This window comes from Bombina bombina, chromosome 5 (genome assembly GCF_027579735.1).
Source record: "Bombina bombina isolate aBomBom1 chromosome 5, aBomBom1.pri, whole genome shotgun sequence".
In the NCBI taxonomy this organism is placed as follows: domain Eukaryota; kingdom Metazoa; phylum Chordata; class Amphibia; order Anura; family Bombinatoridae; genus Bombina; species Bombina bombina.
Genome location: NC_069503.1, coordinates 588,139,053 through 588,163,682, shown reverse-complemented (window position 1 = coordinate 588,163,682; position 24,630 = coordinate 588,139,053). Strand labels below are relative to the sequence as shown.

At 39.3% G+C, this 24,630-nt stretch overlaps 1 protein-coding gene across 2 annotated transcripts in view; it reads right to left on the bottom strand.

Moving 5' to 3' along the window:
- Positions 1-24,630, bottom strand: part of BLVRA (biliverdin reductase A) — a 75,594-nt gene that overhangs the window by 26,275 nt on the left and 24,689 nt on the right. For both annotated transcript variants that reach the window (XM_053714548.1, XM_053714549.1), the window contains 3 exons: positions 23,342-23,469; positions 22,189-22,308; positions 20,431-20,528 (listed from right to left, as the gene is read on the bottom strand). In XM_053714548.1, coding sequence (XP_053570523.1) covers positions 20,431-20,528; positions 22,189-22,308; positions 23,342-23,460 — 337 coding nt within the window. In that variant the 5' untranslated portion in view covers positions 23,461-23,469. The remainder of the gene's footprint in view (positions 1-20,430; positions 20,529-22,188; positions 22,309-23,341; positions 23,470-24,630) is intronic.

Below are 24,630 nucleotides of genomic sequence, written 5' to 3'. Positions count from 1 at the left end.
TTTGTAACTATGTATAACATTGCTATAAACATTGTTGCAAATACTGAGGCGAGATGGCTAAAGACATGGGCACACTCCTGAGCTCACCTATGGTTGACATGTAAATTAAACATCAGTGCACAGACATAGGTACAAACAGAGAAACAAATCAAATGCAATTATCTGGCCCTCGTTGGAAATAAATAGATCTGAGCATATCTGCTTAAGATCACCATACAGCTGCAAACCTCTAAGTTTATTTATATAGATGAAATTCTCTCAATATCATCAGAGATCACTCTTGGACCCCAGTTGCTACATAAATTTAGGTTGGAGAATGACTCAAAACAGACATATAGAGAATTACAGACAAACTAAACATATAATATGCATGCTCAAAGTGAAACAAAACAACAATTCAAGTACAATAGTCTGTATGGTACTTGGAGTGAATAAGTCTTGGGGAACATATCTGCTTTTCCGGCTGCCGTAGTTGTATAGCAGTGAAAGATATTCATTTGAATACAAGCCGAAAATTTGTCTCTGGGAGGTAGCGGTTCAGCTTGAAGGTCCTGGGAATGTCAGATACTAACACAAGGCAGACGGTGTAAGTAATAATGTGCACCTTATGCCTATGAATGTGTATTGTCTCCCTAAAAGCACCCTTTCTGTTGTTTCTTCTGTCTGCAGCATAAATAACAACAGCAAACGCCTCTACTTGCAAATTACCCACTATCTGAAGCTATACTAACTCTACTTTGCTTTAACGGACTTTACTATTCAATTTAAAAAAACTGACTTTGATTTTGATTGCGCTTTCAACTGTTTTTTTAATTACTTCTGCAATTGCTTTCAAATTGCTTTGATCTGTGTACTTTTTTTTGTATTTGATGTGTCTGATTTGATATGTGTAATATTTGTTTTCATATGTACTTGATTTGATATGTGATATATGCCTACATTCTAAATACAAATATATATATATCTTCTAATCTAATAGAATCTATTCAGCCAGCTGCATTTTGCAGCGCAAGTGCATACTCTCTGTACATTTGATGTACGGAGATTATTTCCCTGTAGAACATATCTGCTTGAGCAAACTATATTGTAATTGCAAACCTCAAATTTTTATTTATATAAATTAGCTTCCCTCCCCATGGTCAGAGGCCACTCTTGGAACTCAAGTTTTCTTTTAATATTGTGCAAGATATTAGAACTTATTCACTTCCATCACCATCATCAGAGGCCACTCTTGTATCCTTTCAAAATGATATAAGGGAATGTAACTTAACTTGATATAGGACCAAAGAATAAAACAATAATAGTAAACTGAAATATAAAATATCAAATATAAAATATCTAATTTTACTTATACTTTTTTTTTTTTGGGGGGGGGGGGGTCCTCTCAAAACTTATGAGGCCACTCTTAGACCTCAGATTACTAGAAAACTTCTGAGTTAAGAAAAACCTTTAAAAAGCTTTATAAGTAAATTAACTATCAAAACCACAAGGTAGGGATTTGGCTGGCAGACTATATACTGTCACTTAAGCTTAGAATCCCTATTTCAACAAGTAATGACACATATCTGAGTAAATAATCTGACTGTACAGGTAAATAGTAATTGGCATAACAGAGAATAAGTACAAGAGCATGAATATATAAAATCTACATGGCTACTAGAAAGAAGAAAAAGCACCAACTTTAATGGCTGTGCCACACAAAAAAAAACAACCTCTCTCTGTAAGAGTGCAAGGACCATTAGTAGTATGTAATAGAACTAGTAACAAAGTCAATGCATCCCATTGTTATATAGTAACTAACCATCGGAAGTATGGGTATAAACACTCTGGATCTCACTAGGATGATATAAAACAAATAATTGCAATTATATGTATAAGGAAAATGAAGTTCTTATTTTCCCCCCAACTACCAAATGTACCCCCTGCAAACGACTCCCCCAACAGGAAAGAAACAAAACAATATATTAGCTAGCAATATTCCCAGGGGTTAAGAAAAGTATAGTGATAGGGACCCCCCCACCCAAAAAAAAAAACAATGTTTGCCCTACATTTGAAATATACAGCTCAGTAGTGGGTAAGTGCCCGATATATGTAAGCATTTAGATGAGTAGACTATATAGCTTAAGTTGGGGATCTATAGAATGGCCCTCTATAATGAGACATCATAGATGCTAGTAACAAGTAATATAACACAAAGATGGTAAACAAATTATTCCCTCTCATAGCACATAAATGAGAGTATCACTATTGCGAAGCAGAGCAAGCTTGATACGAAATGAAGATTATTAAAATTACACATTATATATATATATATCCACAATTAGATGACTCTATATAGCTATAAAACAACATCGGGATCACAAATATGGAGCAAATGTACAATTTGGTAGCCATATAGAAAAAGAACTCTACATGACAAACTTTGAGGAGAATCTAATTTGGAACAATAATAAATTTAACTGCAATATAGTAAGGTACTATAGATATATAGATGATATCATAATCATCTGGCAAGGCTCTTTACAAGAGGTGGAACATTTTGAGGAATATATGAATAATAATAATTAGAATCTAAAATTCACCCTTAATGTATCACAAACATCTATGCCCTTCTTAGATTTAACATTGTTTCAAGATCCTGTCCCAAATACAGTGGCAGTGAAAACCTACGGATAGAAATGGGCTTTTGAATGCCAATAGTGGCCATTTAAAACAATGGAAAAATAATATTCCATTGAGCCAGTATCAGAGGATTAAACATTACTGTACTAAAACATATGATTATGAAGCAGAGGTTTTAACCAACAAGTTTCTTGAACAGGGATACAAGTCCAAAATGTTAGAAAAAAAAAAAAAAAGATATTATGGACAGAGAATCATAGGGAAATGAAACTTCACCAACAAACAAACAATCATCCTAAGTTTGTTACTAAACATAACAAACACCACCAGAGAATTAAAAGCATCTTGGAGAAACATTGGAATGTTTTGCTTCTTGATCCACTACTGAAAAAGAACTTAGGCGACAAACCTGAGGTGCGTTTTAGGAAGAACAAAGATATTAAAAATGCCATTGCACACAGGGAGGAATAGCTTTACCCAACCTTATCATATGCTACAATGGAGCCAGGCTGTCTCATTTACTTGGTTGGAATAATAAAGACCGTATTCTGGGTTGGTATCATATAGAAACCTTGCTACTACCCCCAAACCTGAGGTGCGTTTTAGGAAGAACAAAGATATTAAAAATGCCATTGCACACAGGGAGGAATAGCTTTACCCAACCTTATCATATGCTACAATGCAGCCAGGCTGTCTCATTTACTTGGTTGGAATAATAAAGACCGTATTCTGGGTTGGTATCATATAGAGACCTCGCTACTACCCCCAAACCTTGTACTCCCGGACCTCCTCTGGATCCCATCTCATCACAGACAGGGTTTGGCTGAATTGCACCCCATTCTACATGACGCCTTTCAATTTTGGGACCAAATACGACATAATCCAACCATTGCCCCCCACCCATCTCCCATCCTCACCTTAGCTGCAGCCTTATTCTCTTTGCCGGATGCACATCCAGACTTATGGCAGAATTTACAGATTAAAACTGTCACTCACTTCTACAAATACGATGCATGAACCCCTCACCCTCAACTTTGTATTAAATTTCAAATACCCCCAAGACTGCGGTTTGAAGCCTTTTGCCTCAGTTCCTGGCTACGCTCCTGGGGCTACCCCAAACATGCCCTTTGGAAACCATCCTTATGGGAGCATTTATGGAACAAAGCCCACATTATTAAACACCCCCTTTCCCTCCACTATAACCTACTTTCTAACGCACAACTGCATCAAAAAATCTCTCAACACTGCGCTTGGGAGAAAGAAATAGGATTCATTGCTGACACCAGTATCTGGTGCAGAAGAATTATGGTAACTAGAAAATTACTGCACTGTGCCACCCTATGAGAACTGTTTTATAAAATAACAGTTAGATGGCACCTGGTCCCATCCTTGTTGCATAAAATCTACAGTTCTCACTTCCCTTTGTGCTGGAGACTTTGCGGCCTCCCTGGCATGCCCTTACATGTTTGGTGGTCCTGCCCCAAAATACAACCTCTCTGGAGGAAGCTGTATAACACCCTCAACAACCTCAATCTTAGACCTCCTTATCTCCCAGAGATTACTCTTCTTCACATGCAAATTCCTAATCTGGACGCCCCTACAGAAGCACTAACGATCTTCCTCTTCATGGCTACGAAGCTGGCCACAGCCAGAACTTGGAAAAATAAAAATCCACCATCTTTTACACAAGTCCTATCCATCGCCCGACATATTAGATTAATGGAACAGTACTTCTTCAGGGTCTTAGATGAAACTGACCTCCATATAAGAATATTGTCCCCATGGCTTGCTATTTTCCCAGATTAGTCCTAACATTACGGGACTCTCCAACTTGAAACCCCCCTCTCCTCTCCCACCCCCCCTACCTCTGGGCCGATATATATTTTTTGATCCCGAACTATACTAATACCTAATAATCATTTCAGATAACAAATGGTAGACCACTCAGTTCAATCCTCCACATATCATAGATATAACTACTTAAATGCATACTCGCAATAGTATTTATAATAGAAAAAAAGAGATGCTCTATCCATCTACGAGAAACCCCACTTCTGCACTTACCCATAAGTGTAAAATAGTGTGTACGACAACTAAAGAATAATAATTCTCACATCATTGTTTAAGGTTTATTGTTTATTCTTATTCATGTAGTATCTTTCTGTATGTTTTCTTTTTTTCTCTCAAATCCGATTGTACACATACCCATGTGGGCTCGTATTACTGTATTTATTTCTGATTGTCTCAATAAAAATATTTTTCAAAAAAAAAAAAAAAAAAAAAAGAAAAATGACATTGCACCTACCAAACTTAGAAAGCAACAACATATGAAAATGGGAATTGGTGGGGAGCCTCCTTTGGTTTGTTTCCATGCAAACAGAAAAATTGTGTTATGTGTAGTCACATTGGTTCTGAAAATACCAGGATTTTTTTTTAATCCTACCAAAATTTTTACCAGTAAAAGCAGATGCACGTATAATTCTATGTATGTAATATACCAACTCACCTGTGAATGTAATTTGATCTATGTTGGGAGGACCAAAAGGAATATCAAATATAGATTCAGGGAGCACTTAAGAAATTTTGAATACAGCTTTGAAAAATCATAGTGTATCTCACCACTTTAGAATGGTACATAGTTAAAATCCTTAAAACCTAAGAATTACAATTATAGAATGGATTCCTTCAGATGTCTGGGATACAAATAGGCTACTACGTTTAAGACAACGTGAGACCTATTGGATTATGACCCTGGATTGCCTACAACCAAAAGGTCTAAATATAGATTTGGACATCTAGGTGTTTCTCATCTAAATATCTGGAAACATTCTTTTGGAGTATGTATGTACATATATATATATATATATATATATATATATATATATATATATATATATATATATATATATATATATATATATATATATATACACACATACACACACACACACACATACATATACACATACACACACACCTTTTTATCTTGAGAAATTGTGTGACCTAGATGTGTTTTCTAGGTAGGTTACATAAAGAGACACACAAACAATTTTAGACACAAACACCCACACAGACACTCAGCACTTGTTTACATTGACAAGTAATGAGGTAGACTACAGTTTTGTCAAAAAAGGAGATTTACAAGACAAAATATGGAATTCTGATTATCTTTTTGTCAAGGAAGATGCCAACTATTTGATGACAACAGCATGCAGTGGCTGAAAGGAAGGACCCTGAAATGCTTAAACAATAATTTGTGGATTGGTGACTTCCAGAAAGGTTGCATTAGTCTCAAAGTCTGTAGAAAGAAGTGAATAATCAGTAGTATGGTCAAAATGTCCTAAAAAGAAACAAAATGGACACACACACACACAAACTCAAACTCAAACTTGCACATACACCCAAGGAAACACCCATAGAGACAGCCTCAGAAAACACACAAAGACATACACACTCACAGACACCCACAGAAAAGAAAGACATACACTAACACAGAGAGACACCCACAGAAAACACACCAAGACATACATACACACACCCCTCCCCTCACAGAGACATTCACAGAAAATGCACAAAGACAGGCACACAAACCCTCACAGAGAGATCCACAAAAAAAAATTACACTCATAGAGACACCAACAAAAGCACATATGCATAAACACATACACCCACAGAAACACTTACAGGAGGTAAAATCATATTTGTAAATGTGCAAAGAAAAATACTTTTGTGAATTCAAAATTTGTTCATTATTGATCTGTCAGTATGGGTAGATGAATAAAAGTACTTTTGAAAGGTTGACATATGTTTGGGTCCCCCCCCCATTTTCCCCAACCAAGAGCACCACTTCATATCTGGTGTATAAATGTTCCCATGTGTCAGCTGTACTTATGGATTTTGAAAATGCTGTACTCTATATGGTCTTGGTGGAACCATAAGCTGTGGCACTAGGTCTCATACAATTAAATCTGGTTAAATGAAGGAATTAGGCTTGTTTGTATGTATTTCAAAATTAAGTCAGCTGTAGTGTAAACTGAACAGTGTTAAAGTGAAGGTAAAGTTCGCTTGTGTCGATACTTGCAAATGTAAATAGCATTAAAAATAATGGTACTTTAATTCATCAATTTTCGTATTTCTCAATATTTACCTTTTTATCCTCTTTTCTAATCTTTAAAATATCCGTTGTGTAATCTGCCCGTTTATTTTTTTTTTTTTTTCATAGCCAGGTCACGTTTTTCTTGTACCCAATGATATGTCTGGCCGTTAGGCGGCCGTCATTTTACGTCACTGCATTAGTATAAATTGTGCGCATGCGTTAGTTTAACTTCCTATGTCTTCTAAGCCGTGCTCGTTCCAGCTTAGCGCATGCGCTTTAATTCGTAATGTTTTGGAGTCGCGCAGGCGCAATTTGATGTTGCGGCGTGATGTGCGCATGCGCAAACATTAGGAGAATCGAGAACGCGCAAAGACAGTACGTGTAGAGCGGGTGGGAACGCTCTATACGTAAAACAGAAATAAACCAGGAACTAGATGGAGGGAGGAGCTATAAGTGGCCGAACACAGAGAAAATAAGTATTTATTTTATATTGATATGTATACCAAAATGTTTTAAAAAATTAGCGATCTTGGTATATATGAACTAATTGACAAACTACTGCTTTCACTTGCGCGATACTTTACCTTCACTTTAAGTTAACCTGTCTCATTTCAAACACTGAGCAATCATAGCCTGAGAGTATGTAAAACACACAAAAGGTATACCACAACACAACCCCAAAGATAAGTTAAGCTATTCCAGTATACAGCTCTCCCTATTGGCTGTTAAAAAGTAATCAGAAAGGGTAAAAAAGGGTCTGGAACAGCACTTATACAGCAAAAAATAATCAACCAGAAGGAGGATCGAGTTCTAGACACACCAGATGATCTAAATACAATAATAATTTATTGACACAATTCCTATATACTACTCAACTAATTAATAAGTGACTGGTCACTATAAAACTACATATATATTGAAAATATAATTGCAAAAATATGTGGGTACTCCATTTCAATGTCTAAGTTAAAATATAATAATGTGTGTTCACAGAAACTTGTTTAAAAAACAGTCATCCATATGCAAAACAGTATAACACTGTGTGGATGAAAAAATAGTCTCTAAAAAGTCACTTAGATAGAATATAAGATCCTGAGGCTACTGCTTTTTAACTTGTTTGGCAGTGCGTCTAAAATCAAAAACTTCTCCTCTCCATAGACCTGGCAGCTCGTTTGTTTACTACCTGCTCATCAGGACTCCCACTCTTTGCGGATAAAGAAGAGAAGAAATATCCGTGCATTTAAAAGGTTCTCTTATATCAATCCTCACCTACATTCTCCATAAAAACTATTTTTTTTAGAAATATGAAGCAGTGTATTTATGATTATTTGACAATGCTGTAGAAATTCTATATTTAAAACCATGCAGAAATGTTTCCTCCTCAATACACAAATGGTAGGTGCCCTTTTGGGGCAGAAAGAAAAAGCCGGCACTTCTCCCAGGATGAATGATAAAAACGATCTTTATTTCATATACATTAAAATAAGTAAAAAAGAATGCAAAGCTAGAAAGTATGCCTTACATGTTTCGGCTAGTGCAGCCTTAATCATAAGCATTATATATATATATAATGATAGCAAAAACTTGCACTCACTGGACTTTTCAAACACCAAACATTTAATGTAACGTTTTGGAGACAAAGTATCCCCTTCCTCAGACAAAAGTGAAATGGCAATACATGCAGTATAAAAAGGCAAACAAAGTGATAACCCTTCCCTCAATTAAGACAAAAAAACGCCAAAATAGTAGTCATGGCAACCACACAAACCAAAGTGACAGTATTGTTAAAGAAAGCAAATAGTCCTGAAGAATTCAGGTTAAGTGATCAAGTGGTTGAATATTGGAGTGCAAAATGAAACAGTGGTCATGGGGATTTTCGACAAACACGAGGTGAAATATTACTGTCGTTATATAGAGAACCTCTGCATCATCTGGAGCGGTACAGCTGAGAGTCTACAGGGTTGGTTTGACCAGTTAAACATACTCGACAACCCAGTGAAGTTCAAACTCAATATCCAGGAAACAACAATTGAATTTCTTGATTTGAAGATATTTAAAAAAGGCCAACAACATCTGGGTACTGCATTGCTCTGTAAACCAACAGACCGGAACTCACTGCTCCACACGAGCAGCAGCCATCCGACTAGCCTGTTGAGGGCGATTCCTAAAGCCCAACTACTAAGGGTAGTAAGGAATAATAGTGAACCTGAATTGATGTCAACACAACTCACAGCGATGGCTGAGAAATTCAAACAGAGGGGCTACAATACCCACCTGATCAATAAGAATATGCGTGAAGTCACTAACGTGGAACCAGGGGGGCACATGACACCTCGAAGTGACACAAAAAGACTTACCTTCACAACAACGTATAGTCCATCTATGAGGGAGATAGGCACAAGCCTCAACCAACACTGGCACATCATCAAGAGCGATCCTTCACTCTCGTTTGATGAGTGGGAACATCCCAGAGTGGGATTTAAGCGGAACAGGAACTTGAAAGATGCTCTAATGATCACTGACCCAGCTCACTGCTACACCCCATCCAACTGGCTACAACGAAAGAAGAAGAATGGCTGCTATAGGTGCACCGGCTGCACAACCTGCAGCTCTATGTTGACGGGTCCAACATTTGCCCATCCTCATACCAACAAGAGATTCAAGATTAGACACTTTATCACGTGTACAACAACACGTGGTTTACCTTCTGAACTGTTGCTGTGGGCGTTTTTATGTCGGCAAAACGACAGATGACGCCAGGACAAGGTTTGCTAACCACAGGTCGGCCATCAGGATAGCACTGAAAAAACAGAAAAGTGATCAACCGGTGGCTAGACACTTTGTTGAAGCTGGACACACAGTGAATGACTTACGGTTCATTCTGATTGATCACATTCCCCCACTGAGGCGTGGAGGTGACCGCAACACGATCCTGTTACAAACAGAAGCAAGGTGGATCCACCGCCTAAAGACAACACAACCTAATGGACTTAACACTGTGATAGATTGGCACTGCTTTTTGTAGTCTCTACTACCTACATCAGAAGAAATGTCTATGGACTTATCTCTTGAGAGTTATGTTCTAGAGGGCCATGCTCCATTTTTTCTACATATGAGAGTCCAAATCCATTCTGTAATTAGGTTGATTGTGTGTGTGCCAGTTTTCCCCAGGTATCCCCTGTATGTGTGGACCACAATGTGTTTGTTGATCCTTTTTTGTTGACGCTTTACTTTGTATGCTCACGGTTGTTCTATGTTTAGACGTGATGCAAGCCGACATATGGTATATTGCGGTCCGGGGGCGGTCTTTTACGTTCCCTTCTCACGTTTGTTTATCACTGATTAGACTACCCCTTTATAGTTTGAGAATAAAGTTTTTTGCCCTACAACTTGTGGCGACAAGTGCACTATGTTGTTCATTCTCATTTGCTGTGACAATTGCTTTGTGCTGATGGATGACATGGTAGGAGTCATGTATTGCCTACATACGGTATTTGAACCCCTAGGTGTTTAGTCCCTCAGCATTGGGAATTTAATTTTATTTAATTTTATTTATTTTGAAAGTTATTAGGATTTACCATCTAATATTTCACTATTATTGGTTGCACTGTACTCTCATTCCATTTGCAAGTTATTATTTAATATTTCACTTTCTTATTGATTGCATAGTATTCCTGTTTAATTATTTTTCACTCAGGACCTCTTGTTCTCTCTTGAATTTACGCTGACTTAATACACATGTCTAAAGTAGTGGTTTTATTGACGTGTGGACTTTGGTATAACTCTTTTTGCGGGCGCTCTTAGAGATAACCACTTGATTTGGCGATGCTTGGGCTCTTAGACTACACATGTTTCTTTTGTGATTACCCCAGCGGTCTGAGTATGCGCTATGTGTGCGCAAAGCTTCCGTTGTTGCCTAGGTTACGTGACGTCATCACACGCCCTCTGCATTTCCGGTTTTCGGCGTGACCGGTCCTGGTTGATCTCCCATCCTTAGTGATCCGTTTGCCGACCTGACTATACAGTGAGTGTGTTATATTGTTTGTAAATAGGTGAGGTGGTGTGGTAGATAGTAATGAAATCCCCTATAGTTGGGATTAACCCCATAACCCTGCAATACCAGTACGTTGTGCACGCACCTGGTCCTAGACATTTGAACAAATAGGCTGTGAGCTGTGTGTGTGTGTTTGTGCCTCCCAATTTCCCTAGTAAGCAGTTTTAGAATGGGATATGCTTGTGGTAATATCTGCCCATACGTGAGTAGCAAATTTATCGTTCCATATGTTGGATGTATGTACATACATTTTTAATCCTTATTTCTCAATGTCTCACATTTATATAGTGTTTTGCACTCCAATATTCAACCACTTGATCACTTAACTTGAATTCTTCAGGACTATTTGCTTTGTTTAACAATACTGTCCCTTTGGTTTGTGTGGTTGCCATGACTACTATTTTGGCGTTTTTTTGTCTTAATTGGGGGGAGGGGTTATCACTTTGTTTGCCTTTTTATACTGCATGTATTGCCATTTCACTTTTGTCTGAGGAAGGGGATACTTTGTCTCCGAAACGTTACATTAAATGTTTGGTGTTTGAAAAGTCCAGTGAGTGCAAGTTTTTGCTATCATTATCTACTATCCACTAGCACCCTGGCTGCTGAATTTTGAAGTGAGAGTGCTCATCTTGGTACTATATATATATATATATATATATATATATATAAAAATAAAAAACATTCCAGTTTACTGTCCAGATGACAGGAGGCATTTTATCTAAGATTTTTACATCTGCATAAAATGTTATTGTTTTCTCTCTTTTGTACCCTACGTGGGCTCATTTGCACAAGTCGATTTTGGAGAGCGGCTGTTGGCTAGATCATCAAACGTGACACGGAAGCACGCGAACAGGTACTCCAAGCTGTTAAACCTCACAGAGCCATTTTTTGGAAGCAGCTATTGGCCGAAGATTAACACATGATGCGGAAGCATATCAATAATGGCTACTCTACACAGAGAATCTAGGTGAGGATTGATATAAGAGAACATTTTAAACACACAGATATTATTCTCTTCTTTATCCGCAAAGAGTGGGAGTCCTGATGAGCAGGTAATAAACGAATGAGCTGCCAGGTCTGTGGAGAGGAGAAGTTTTTGATTTTAGACGCACAGCCAAAAAAGTAAAAAAGCAGTAGCCTCAGGATCTTATATTCTAAGTGACTTTTTAGAGACTATTTTTGTTTTTCACACGGTGTTATACTGTTTTGCATATGGATGACTGTTTTTTAAACAAGTTTCTGGGAACACACGTTATTATATTTTAACTTAGACATTGAAATAGTCTGATTCCTGGCACCCTGACAGTACTCTAAGATGAGAAGTGCAAAAATAATCACACCTTTATTAACAGCAAAAAATTATAAAATGTCCACAAGTCAAATAACAAGCCAGGAGTCAAAACCAGAGCTGGTAGTCAGACAAGCCGAGTCAGGAGCCAAAGCGAATAGTCAGACGAGCCGGAATCAGGAACAAGTAGAACAGCAGAGTCAGGAACAAGCCAGGGATCAGGAACCAGGAAGGACGTCAGGCAGCCAGGTAATACACAGGAACTCTCACAAACAGGTCTCAGACAACGCAAAGGCAAAGCATACTGAACAGAGGCCCTTTAAATAATAAATGATGACATCACAATTCTGAGACTGCATCCTGTCTCACATGGATGATGCACAACAGTCTGGCCATAAAAGGAAGTGCAGGAAGTGAGCAGCATCCCCCACAATGCTCCAAGTCAGGAAGAGAGGTGAGTAAAATGGCTGCCAGCAGCACATGGCAAACACAACAGGGAAAAACCCTGACAGTACCCTCCCCTCAACGACCCCTCCCCCGCGGGAGGACAAAAGGCTTATTGGGGAAACGGGCATGGAAGGCACAGAGGAGGGCGGGAGAATGAACATCAGAGGAGGGAACCCAAGAACGCTCCTGCGGACCGTAGCCCCTCCAGTGAACCAAATACTGTACACAGCCCCTGGACATACGAGAGTCAATAATGCTGCTGACCTCATACTCCTCATGGTTGTCAACAAAGATAGGACGGGGACGAAGCAACACAGTGGTAAACCGATTACAAACCAATGGTTTCAAGAGGGAGACATGAAAAACATTGGAGATGCGCATAGCAGGAGGAAGGTCAAGAGCGTAGGCCACAGGATTAACCCGTCTGAGTATTCGAAAAGGACCAACATAACAGGGAGCCAATTTATTGGAAGGCACACAAAGGTTCAAGTTGCGGGAGGACAGCCAAACTCTCTCACCAGCCCGGTAGGAAGGTGCGGGCAGACGCCTATGATCAGCCTGGAACTTTTGGCGCTGCATAGAACGATGAAGGCAATCCTGAATCTGCACCCACGTGAAACGGAGTTGCTGGAAATGCTCCTCCAAAGCCGGAATACCCTGAGACATGAATGAATCGGGCAACAAGGATGGTTGAAACCCATAATTCGCCATGAACGGGGATAACTTGGAGGAAGCATTAATAGCACTATTACAAGCAAACTGTGCCCAAGCTAACAGTTCAGACCAATTATTGTGGTGATCTGAGACATAGCAACGGAGGAACTGTTCCAGAGCTTGATTAGACTGTTCCGCAGCCCCATTGGATTGAGGGTGATATGCTAAGGAGAAGGAAAGCTGGATCCCCATTTGAGCACAAAAGGAACGCCAAAATCTGGAGACAAACTGGCTACCCCGGTCCGACACTATCTCCTTGGGTAACCCATGTAAACGGAAGACCTCCCGGGCAAAAATTGAAGCAAGCTCCTGAGCGGTAGGCAGCTTCATCAAGGGAATGCAATGTGACATTTTAGAAAAACGGTCAACCACCATAAGGATAACAGTATTGCCATTGGAAACAGGGAGTTTGACAATGAAGTCCATGGAAAGATGTGTCCAAGGACGCTCACCATTAGCAATAGGTTGAAGAAGACCCACAGGAAGACGTTGAGGAGTCTTATTCTGTGCACAAACTGAGCAGGAGGCAACATACGCAGCAACATCAGAACGAAGACCTGGCCACCAGAATTGTCGAGTGACAGACCAAATCATTTGGTTCTTGCCTGGGTGACCTGCGGCTTTAGAATAGTGGTAAGTGTGCAAAAGTTTAGTTCGAAGATTCTCAGGAACAAAACACTTACCACTAGGTTTCTCAGGCGGTGCATTGGTTTGTGCAGCCAGGATCTCCTCCCCCAAGGGAGAAGTCAAATTAGTATGTATGGTAGCCAAAATATGGTCAGGAGGTATAACAGGAGTAGGTACAGACTCCTCCTTGGACAGAGGCGAAAATTATCGAGAGAGGGCATCAGCCCTAACATTCTTACTACCAGGCAGGTAGGAGACCACATAATTAAATCGAGACAAAAATAGCGCCCATCTGGCCTGTCGGGGTGACAAACGTTTTGCTTCAGATAGATAAGTTAAATTCTTGTGGTCAGTAAGAATGAGCACTGGCACGCTAGTACCCTCGAGAAGATGCCTCCATTCCATGAGTGCCAAAATTATGGCCAGTAATTCCCTGTCGCCAATTTCATAATTGCACTCTGCTGGAGACAATCTCTTAGAGAAGAAACCACACGGATGCAAGGAACCATCAGACGTAGGACGTTGAGACAAGACGGCACCTACTCCAGTCTCAGAAGCATCGACCTCAAGAACGAAAGGCAGGACAGGGATAGGATGAGCCAGAACTGGAGTGGCAGCAAAGGCAGTCTTAAGACTATCAAAGGCCTCAATGGCAGTATGTGACCAATGGAGTGGATCATTCTCTTTACGGGTCATGTCTGTGATAGGTTTGACCAAGGAAGAAAAGTTTTTAATAAACTTACTATAGTAATTGGCGAACCCCAAAAAACGTTGAATAGACCGAAGACCAACTGGGCGGGGCCACTGCAGAACTGCAGATAACTTGTCAGGATCCATGGAGAACCCTACAACGGAGATAACATAACCTAGGAAGGTTACTTGAGTCTGATGGAACTCACATTTCTCAAGTTTACAAAACAGGCCGTTCTCACGTAGTCTCTGAAGAACCCGTGTAACATCAGAACGATGAGCCTCAAGTGTGGGTGAGTGTATGAGGATGTCGTCTAAGTACACCACAACACACTGTTGCAACATATCTCGTAGGACATCATTAATAAATTCCTCAAAAACAGCAGGAGCATTACATAGGCCAAAGGGCATTACAAGATACTCATAATGCCCGCTCCTGGTGTTAAATGCCGTTTTCCATTTGTGGCCCTCCTTAATCCTAACGAGATTGTACGCTCCTCTCAAATCAAGTTTAGTAAAGACTGTAGCTCCCTTGAGGCGGTCAAAGAGTTCCGTAATGAGCGGAATAGGGTAAGCATTCTTAATGGTAAGACGATTAAGACCCCTATAAATCGATACATGGTCTTAACTCGCCACCCTTTTTCTTCATAAAGAAGAAGCCAGCCCCTGCAGGAGAGAAGGATTTGTGGATGATCCCCCGCGACAGAGCATCAGCAACATGCTCCTCCATAGCACAATTCTCTGCAACAGACAGAGGGTACACCTGGCCCCGAGGAGGAATGGCTCTGGGTTGCAGGTCTATGGCACAATCGTAATACCGGTGAGGAGGCAACGTACCGGCACGCACCTTGTCAAACACGTCTCGGAACTCTCGGTACTCCTCTGGCAATTGAGATACCGAAGAAGTGCACAAGGCTTTAACTGATTTCCGAAGACAAGTGTTAATACATTGTGGGGACCACAACAAAATTTCGGACCTGCGCCAGTCGAGACTGGGATTGTGCTTTTGGAGCCAGGGATAACCCAGAACAACTGGAAAATGCGGAGAGTTTATTACCTGGAACTGGAGGGTTTCAAAATGGAGAGCCCCAACAGCCATGGACAACGGAGCAGTTTTGTGAGTAATGAGTGCGGGCTGAAGGGGCCTGCCATCAATGGCCTCAATAGCAAGCGGAACGGACCGAGGCAAAACAGGAATGGAGTGCTTTGATACAAAAGCACTGTCAATGAAATAGCCAGCAGCACTGGAGTCAACAAGAGCCTGATTGACTATGGAGGAGTCCACCCAGGAAAGGACAACCGTGACCAAAGGTTTCTCCTTAAGCGGTTCCGGGGACAAGGATAAACCACCCAAGGTCTGCCCCCGACAGGACCTTAGGTGTGAGCGTTTCCCGGCCGTGCAGGACAAGACTTCAAAAGGTGGCCCTGTAACCCACAATAGAGGCAGAGCCCCTCCCTCCTCCTAAAGGCCCTCTCCGCCGTGGAGAGACGCGTGAATCCCAACTGCATCGGCTCAGCAGTACCTGGTGACTCGGGACCAGGAGGCATGGGAGGAAAAGAACACGTAGGAGACAACGGAACAGGAGGCTTCCGCAAGCGCTCCTTGAAAGAGGGCCTCTCTCTGAGTCTGATGTCAATTAGGATAAAAAAAGACACCAATGCCTCGAGATCCTCTGGTAAATATCTGGCAGCAACTTTGTCTTTAATCGCATCAGAGAGCCCATGAAAGAAGGCGGCAACAAGGGCTTCATTGTTCCAACCTATCTCTGCGGCAAGCATACGGAACTCAATAGCATACTGAGCAACAGATCTTGTACCTTGCTGAATGGACATGAGTCATTTAGCAGCAGAGGAGGAGCGAGCCGGAACATCAAATACCCTTCGAAAGGCGGCCCCAAATTCATGGTAATTTGAAATCACAGGTTTATTAGTCTCCCACAAGGGATTAGCCCAGGCAAGAGCTGTGTCAGAGAGTAACGAGATGAGAAATCCCACCTTAGCTCTGTCAGAGGGAAACGCCTGAGGTAACATCTCAAAGTAAATGCCCACCTGGTTCAAAAACCCTCTGCACTGAATAGGATCGCCTCCATATCGCTGAGGTAGAGGTGCAGAACCGGACATGCTCCTGGTAGGCAAAGGTGCAGCAGCGGAAACAGGAGCAGCCATAACATGCGGGACATTTTGGTCCAAATGTGCAGTGCAAGTCAGCAGGGTTTGCAGGGCTAGTGCAAATTGATCCAAGCGGTGATCCTGTACATCCATCCTGGAAATGATGGCAGGTAAAGGTGGATAATTAGCAGCATCAGGATTCATGGCCTTTGCGTAATGTCAGGGTGCCAGGAATCAGACTGAGACGAGAAGTGCAAAAATAATCACACCTTTATTAATAGCAAAAAATTCAACTTAAGTCAAATAACAAGCCAGGAGTCAAAACCAGAGCTGGTAGTCAGACAAGCCAAGTCAGGAGCCAAAGCGAATAGTCAGACGAGCCGGAATCAGGAACAAGGAGAACAGCAGAGTCAGGAACAAGCCAGGGATCAGGAACCAGGAAGGACATCAGGCAGCCAGGTAATACACAGGAACTCTCACAAACAGGTCTCAGACAACGCAAAGGCAAAGCATACTGCACAGAGGCCCTTTAAATAATAAATGATGACATCACAATTCTGAGACTGCATCCTGTCTCACATGGATGATGCACAACAGTCTGGCCATAAAAGGAAGTGCAGGAAGTGAGCAGCATCCCCCACAATGCACCAAGTCAGGAAGAGAGGTGAGTAAAATGGCTGCCAGCAGCACATGGCAAACACAACAGGGAAAAACCCTGACAAGTACCCACATATTTTTGCAATTATATTTTAAATATATGTTGTTTTATAGTGACCGGTCACTTATTAATTAGTTGAGTAGTATATAGGAATTGTGTCAAATTATTATTGTATTAAAGGGACACTGAACCCAATTTTTTCTTTCGTGATTCAGATAGAGCATGCAATTTTAAGCAACTTTCTATTTGACTCCTTTTATAAATTTTTCTTCATTCTCTTGCTATCTTTATTTGAAAAAGAAGGCATCTAAGCTTTTTTTTGGTTCAGACTGTGGATAGCACTTTTTTATTGGTGGATGAATTTATCCACCAATCAGCAAGCACAACCCAGGTTGTTCACCAAAAATGGGCCGGCATCTAAAATTACATTCTTGCATTTCAAATAAAGATACCAAGAGAATGAAGAAAATTTGATAATAGGAGTAAATTAGAAAGTTGCTTAGAATTGCATGGGCTATCTAAATCACGAATGAAAAAATGTGGGTTCAGTGTCCCTTTAAGATCATCTGGTGTGTCTAGAAGTCTATCCTCCCTCTGGTTGATTATTTTTTGCTGTATAAGCGCTGTTCCAGACCCTTTTTTACCCTAGCTTATGCAGATGTAAAAACCTTAGATAAAATGCCTCCTGACATCTGGGATAAATAAAAAAAAAAAAGGGCACCTACCATTTGTGTATTGAGGAGGAAACATTTCTGCATGGTTTTAAATATAGAATTTCTACAGCATTGTCAAATAATCATAAATACACTGCTGCTAAAAAAAATTGTTAATATGGACCCCTGGCCCACCACACAACTACCACACTGAATTTACAATCTGAAATTGCACAAATAAATAAAAAAACATTTACTAAGTAAATCCTACCTACTCTGCAAATGAAAGTGATCTGCCGTCTGACTCAGGCACACACTGTACAAACTGAAGTGCCAAGTCTGTCTCACACTGTGCATAGTGGTTTAGTGCCCACTCAGAAATACTCTCAAATGCTAATGTTTTACTCCTTGTAATGACATTTCCCATGCTCAAAAGCACTCTGCTGTAGTGCCCTCTGGTGGCTGTCAAAATGTTAAAAAAAAAATTTTTTTATATATATAAGTAGGTTTAAGTGGATTTAAAACAATTCTCAATTTTTTTTCTCTTCAAATTACCCTTATAGTAGTATTCAAAATGTAAGTCTCATGTACATGCAGGTTTTTTGGGCTATACCTGTATATTATTCAATACATTCAGGAGTATTATGCTCCGATTTGAGCACAGATGGCTCATACACATCTAAATATCTATATAGTATGACATAACAATATAATGTACACTCTGTGCATCCCATAATATTAGTAACAACCCTGATTACGTTGAATAGAAGACGGGGCAGACACTGCTATTTAGGGGGGCATCAGATGTGAATATTTACTATTGACAAAGTTACCGAACAAAACGCGTAGAGATTTTTTTTTTTAGCTATTTTGTCCCTGTTAGGCATCCGTAGCTCCTTACATTTGCCAACGCTTGCCTGGGAAGTACACAGGAGTAGTATTGAACGTGGTAAGCACGTCTCCTCCCCCTGATACCACCACAAAGCAGCGTCTACATAGGAGTATCACGGGCTATTGCTGAGGGCAATTTCATCCTGTATGACAGGTATGTTTTCAAGGCTTTAGACTATTATTCATTCCATTGTGAGAGCTGACACTTGGATGTGGACGTGGATTTGGGACACTATCGATCCTATTGTATCTACACAGTCGTGACGAAACGGGTGATACAGTCTTAAGTTTTATATGCGTGTATCCATTTATATCTTGTGAGTAGCCTATTGTGTTGGGCTAATAAAATCAATGTTTTAATACTACACTTGAATCTGCTGTGCACTTCTCTTCCCCTTGTTTTACTATATAGAAAAATTAGAAGGCTGCTCGTAAAAAGTCTCAGATCCATAGATCATCATATGGAGACAGCTATAAGGACACAAGTAGGGATGGTCTCACCCTCTGCTAACCAACTCCATTTCTGCTTTGCACTTTTACACTTACAAATGCCTAATGCAGCTATCTGTGGCCATTTGTTCTATAAAGAATGACAAATTCCAAAGAAGTGCACATACCAAGATTTTAACATGGAATGCTTAAAGGGCCATGATAATACCAAATGTTTAAACACTTGAAAGTGATGCAGCATAGCTGTAAAAAGCTGTCTAGAAAATATCACCTGAACATCTCTTTGTAAAAAAGAAAGATATTTTACCTCAAAAGTTCCTCAGTAGCCACCTCCCATTGTAAAGGATTTCTAAGCAGCATTTTAGTATGTTTGTCCCGGGACATCCGAAGGGATGAGCATCGTGCACTCTCATATTATTTCACCAATCAGGTAAAGGAAGCTTACTATGAAATCTCATGAGAGTTAAGTCAAATCTCATGAGATCACAGTAAGAGTTCATGACCTCACTGCTGATGCTGATCGGCTGCTGTTCATTTCTTCATTTTTTTTTTATTTTTTTACCTGCAGCTGGGAGCAGCTGAGTATAACTATTTACACAGAACTTACTCTGGTGAGCTGAGGAAATTGTGAGGTAAAATATTTTCCTTTTTTACATAGAGATGCTCAGGTGATATTTTCCTGTCAGCTTTTTACAGTTATACTGCATCAGTTTCAAGTGATTTAGCATATGAGTATTATGTCCCTTTAATCTAAATCATTCTACAGAATTACTGTACAGCTATAAGGGCAGAGATCAAACATCTAATTAACTAAACATAACCAATATTCTTTGTTTCTAACTTTAGTGTGAAAGACAACATTTTACAAGATAATTAAATTTAGAATGACAATGGATTCAACTATCCAAACCATTCAATAGCGCACAACATAATCCCTCCAAGCAACAAAGCTTCAGATATCATAGTCAGAGCTTTCATGCTTTTTTTTTTTTGTTTTTTTAAAAAGACAAACATTTTGGAATTTCAAACTCTAAGAAAACATAAAAAAGTTCTACAGTACAGATAGATATTCTTGTTGTAAAACATAGTTCAAATAAGGAAATGCTTATATGTACACACAATCAAGTTTACCTTCTTTCTCAGCTAGCTTCCACAAATCATGTGCTGCATCTGCAGAAAGTGCCATCGGGTACTCCACAAGGACGTGTTTATCATTCTCTAGGAATTGCCTTTCAAAACAAAGGGACAATAAAATAGTCTTTAAAATCCTCCATTGATTTAGAATTCATTTTTAAGGTTTAGAATACTTGCATTGCAATATGGACATACGTATAAATAAAATAAAATAAAAAACCCAGCACCCATAAAGGGCTATTAAAAAGATAGGTAATATTATTAATATGATAATTCATATAACCGAAGACTCCTCTACTGGTGTTCAGAAAACAGGGTCAACATCCAAAAAAATAATATTCATTATTAACCTCTTGCGGCATTTGGATGTAGGTACTACATCACACAGTACTTTGCGCAGCTTACTGTGTTGATGTAGTACCCATGTCCAACATGGAGACACCAGTTGCGGTCTCCGCTGTCAGCTTAAACAGTGGGACCCGCAACCAGGGACAGAAGACATCTGCCTTCATATGGTAAGGGAGCACGAATAGTGCTCCCTTACCATATCAAGCCAGATCGCAGAACGTTACAAAGAGTGAAAGTGACACTGTCTGTCTCACTCTCTGTAACAATCATAGTTTGTGTCGAGTGGGAGCGGTGGGAGGGAAGCGGGTGGATCAGCCCAGCAGCTGGGGGGGTGGGAGGGAGGTGGATGGGCATGGTTCCCTTTGCTACAGAATAAAATTTATGAAGGAAGAGGGATGGGGTCCTATGGAACAGTAACAGCTGGAGAGGAAGAACCCTACACTATGGAAAATGGTTTTGGAGGGGGGAGGATAAGGGAGGCCCCTACTCTACAGAATAATATAAAATAATAATATAAAATAAAATGTTAAAGAAATTACATAGTTTGTTAATGGCAGACTATCTGCCAGTAACAAATATGGCGGTATTCAGTGGAAGGGTAAGAGAGCTGTTGGGGGGGAGATCAGGGAGGTGGGAGAGTGAGGAGGGACTCCTACACTTTAGAAATAAATTAACTAAATTACACTGGAGGGGGGGGGGGGAGTAGGGAAGAGAGCTGTTTGGGAGGGATCAGGGGTTGGGAGGCATCAGATGCAAAAATTAACCTTACAAGCTAACTGATTAAACCCTTAATTACCAGAAATTTTGAAGTGTGGTGCGCAGCTGCATTTAGCGGCCTCCTAATTGCCAAAAATGTATGGCAAAGCCATGCATGCCTGCTATTTCTGAACAATGGGTGTCCCATAGGAGCTTTTACAACCATTGTCTTTTGACTGCAGTAGTTGCATGTAAATAATTTCAGTGACAAAGTCAAAGTCTGTGAAAAAGTTAACTTTTTTTTGTATATATGATCCTATCTGGTGGCCAAATTGTGGCATCAAATAAACTTAAATGGGCCTAGATCAATACCTTGGGTTGTCTACACAAAAAAGGCTCTATTTCTGTTTAAACAAAGTGAGAATAAAAATGCTAAAAATTCTCCGATACTTTTGTGCATGTTTTTATCTGAAATTCCCAGTAGCAAAGGGGTTAAAGACCACATAATAAATAATGTTTAGCAAGGAGCTTTCCCCAAGTCATTCAATAACTCAGGTCTGTAGCTTGCATTTGAATGAACCAGAGACTTTAAAACGACACACGTCAACATTATGAAACATTAAAACGGCCAAATCTACAGAAGATCCAGTCAAAATATGTACAGAGCAGTGAGCAATACCAGCACCATGTTAAGAAATTATTATAATTTACCTGATACTTTCTTCGTGGTTTTGATTATCTGTGCAGATTATGGCGGCATGAACAGACTCACTCTTCAGTGCATCTTCAAGGCTGACCTGCTTTACATCATTAAATTGGCCAAGGGGTCTCCTGTTTTATTAAAAAAAAAAATACTAATGGAGACTAGTTTTCATAAAAATTATTATTATTATTGTAATTATTATATAACTGGAAAGCTGTTTAAAAGTATATGCCGTATCTGAAACATGAAAGAAAGGGTTTCCTGTTCCTTTATAAAAAAAAAAAAAAAAAAAAACCATTCTCCTGCCTAATGAACACAAACACAAGCTATAGGCCCGAATGGGACCAGCGGACTAATAGTTTATTAGGAATGCCACAAAAGAACTTCTAAAAACAGAAGAAAAGTCATAATTAAACTTGCATTATTCAGATAGATCATATCATTTTAAGACACTTTAAATTCACTTTTCAAATTAATTTGTTCTGTTGATATCCTTTGTTAAAAGAAGATGTACATATCCTGCTGGAAGCTATCTGGTGATTGGTGGCTACACGTATTTGTCTCTAATCACTAGGGATGGGCGAATATTTTGCAACATTCAAAAACATTCAACATTCAAAAAAAACAATACTTCAGCAAAATACGTATTTTATTTTAATCCCACTGAACACACTCAGAATATCAGTACAATACAAAATGAATAGGATTAAAAATAAGGCTGATTATATATATTTTTTTATATAAATTTCATGATACATATATAAAAAAATATCTGAGCAGCATTATTTTAAATCATATTAATTTTATATTGTACTAATATTCTGGCCTATTTTGTGCCTTATAAGAGAATTCTTTTTGACTTTAAAAATAATTTTCAGCATCAAGTGTACAGGTCTAGGGCACTGGCTGGTGTGACTGTACACAAAGACACACAAATATCCCCTATTGTACCTCACAACTCCTGCACTTCCTCTTTGTTCCCCCTTAACCAACTCCCTCAGACACAATAGATAAAAACACTTTTTCTGACCGTTCAAGACAAGTGTTAAATGTACAGTGCAACCATTATGAGAACTTAGAGGCCACAAATGGCCTTTTGGAAGACAATATTCGGACATCATTGCCTTAGAAGCTAATTCAGAATGTAAGTTTTAGACGAACCTAGATACAAAGCCAATGAGTTTCAGTGCTTCTGCGGCACTAGACTGCAGTGGACTGAGGAGGTCCCTGATTCGCACAGACCCAGCAATTCCAACTCCAACAACCACAGCCCCGAACATTGTTGTCTTCTGCAAAATATACATAAGAAAGGACATGTCAGTAGCCGATTGCCATCAAAATATTTGCAAATACATATTAAAGTTACACTGCATTCATAAAGAAGACAAAAGGGTCAATCTTATTTTTTTTTTTTTTATATTCAGTTAAAATCCGTGTCTTAAAGGGACACTGAACCAAAAAAAATTTCTTTTGTGATTCAAATACAGCATGCAATTTTAAGCAAAGATATTTTTATTGGTTCAGAACCATGGAAAGCACTTGTTTATTGGTGGGTGAATGTATCCTCCAATCAGCAAGAACAACCCAGTTTGTTCACCAAAAATGGGCCGGCATCTAAACTTCATTCTTGCATTTCAAATAAAGATACCAAGAGAATGAAGACAATTTGATAATAGGAGTCAATTAGAAAGTTGCTTTAAAAATTGCATGCTCTATCTGAATCACAACAGAGAAAATTTGGGTTCAGTGACCCTTTAAACATTACACGTCAACATAACCCCCAAAACACATTTATCTTAAACCTAATTACACAGCGGTTTAGTATTATTAACTTTAGAAAAAAAAAAAAAAATTTTTTTTTTTTGTCAACCATATTTCTTTCTATTCAAATTGAAAAAAAAATGGTTCAGTGCATGCTCTGGCACTAACAAAGATCTGCTTTTGCTGCAAGATAGATAATATGGCACCACTTTCAACATAACATTTCATGCAATTTTAAGTGTTATGAGGCTTAAAAATTACATGAACCCAACATGTTTAATTTCATGATTCAGGTAGAGCATGAATTTTAAATATCTTTACAATTTATTTATTTTAGCAAATTTGTTTTGTTCTCTTTGCATGCTTGTTTAAAAATATTCCTAGGTAGACTCAGAAGCTGCTGATTGGTGGCTGCACATATATGTCTCTTGTCACTGACTTTCAGCTAGCTCCCAGTAGTGATTGCTGCTCCCTCAACAAAGGATACCAAGAAATGAGATAATAGAATTGAACTGGAAAGTTTTTTTAAATTGTATGATCTATCTGAATCATGAAAAAAAATTTTGGGTTTCATGTCCCTTAAAAGAATACCACCTAAAATTTGTGAGTAACATTTTTCCATTAGTATGGTTTGCAATATTAAAGAGACATGAAACTCAAAATGTTTCTTTCATGATTTAGTTAGAACA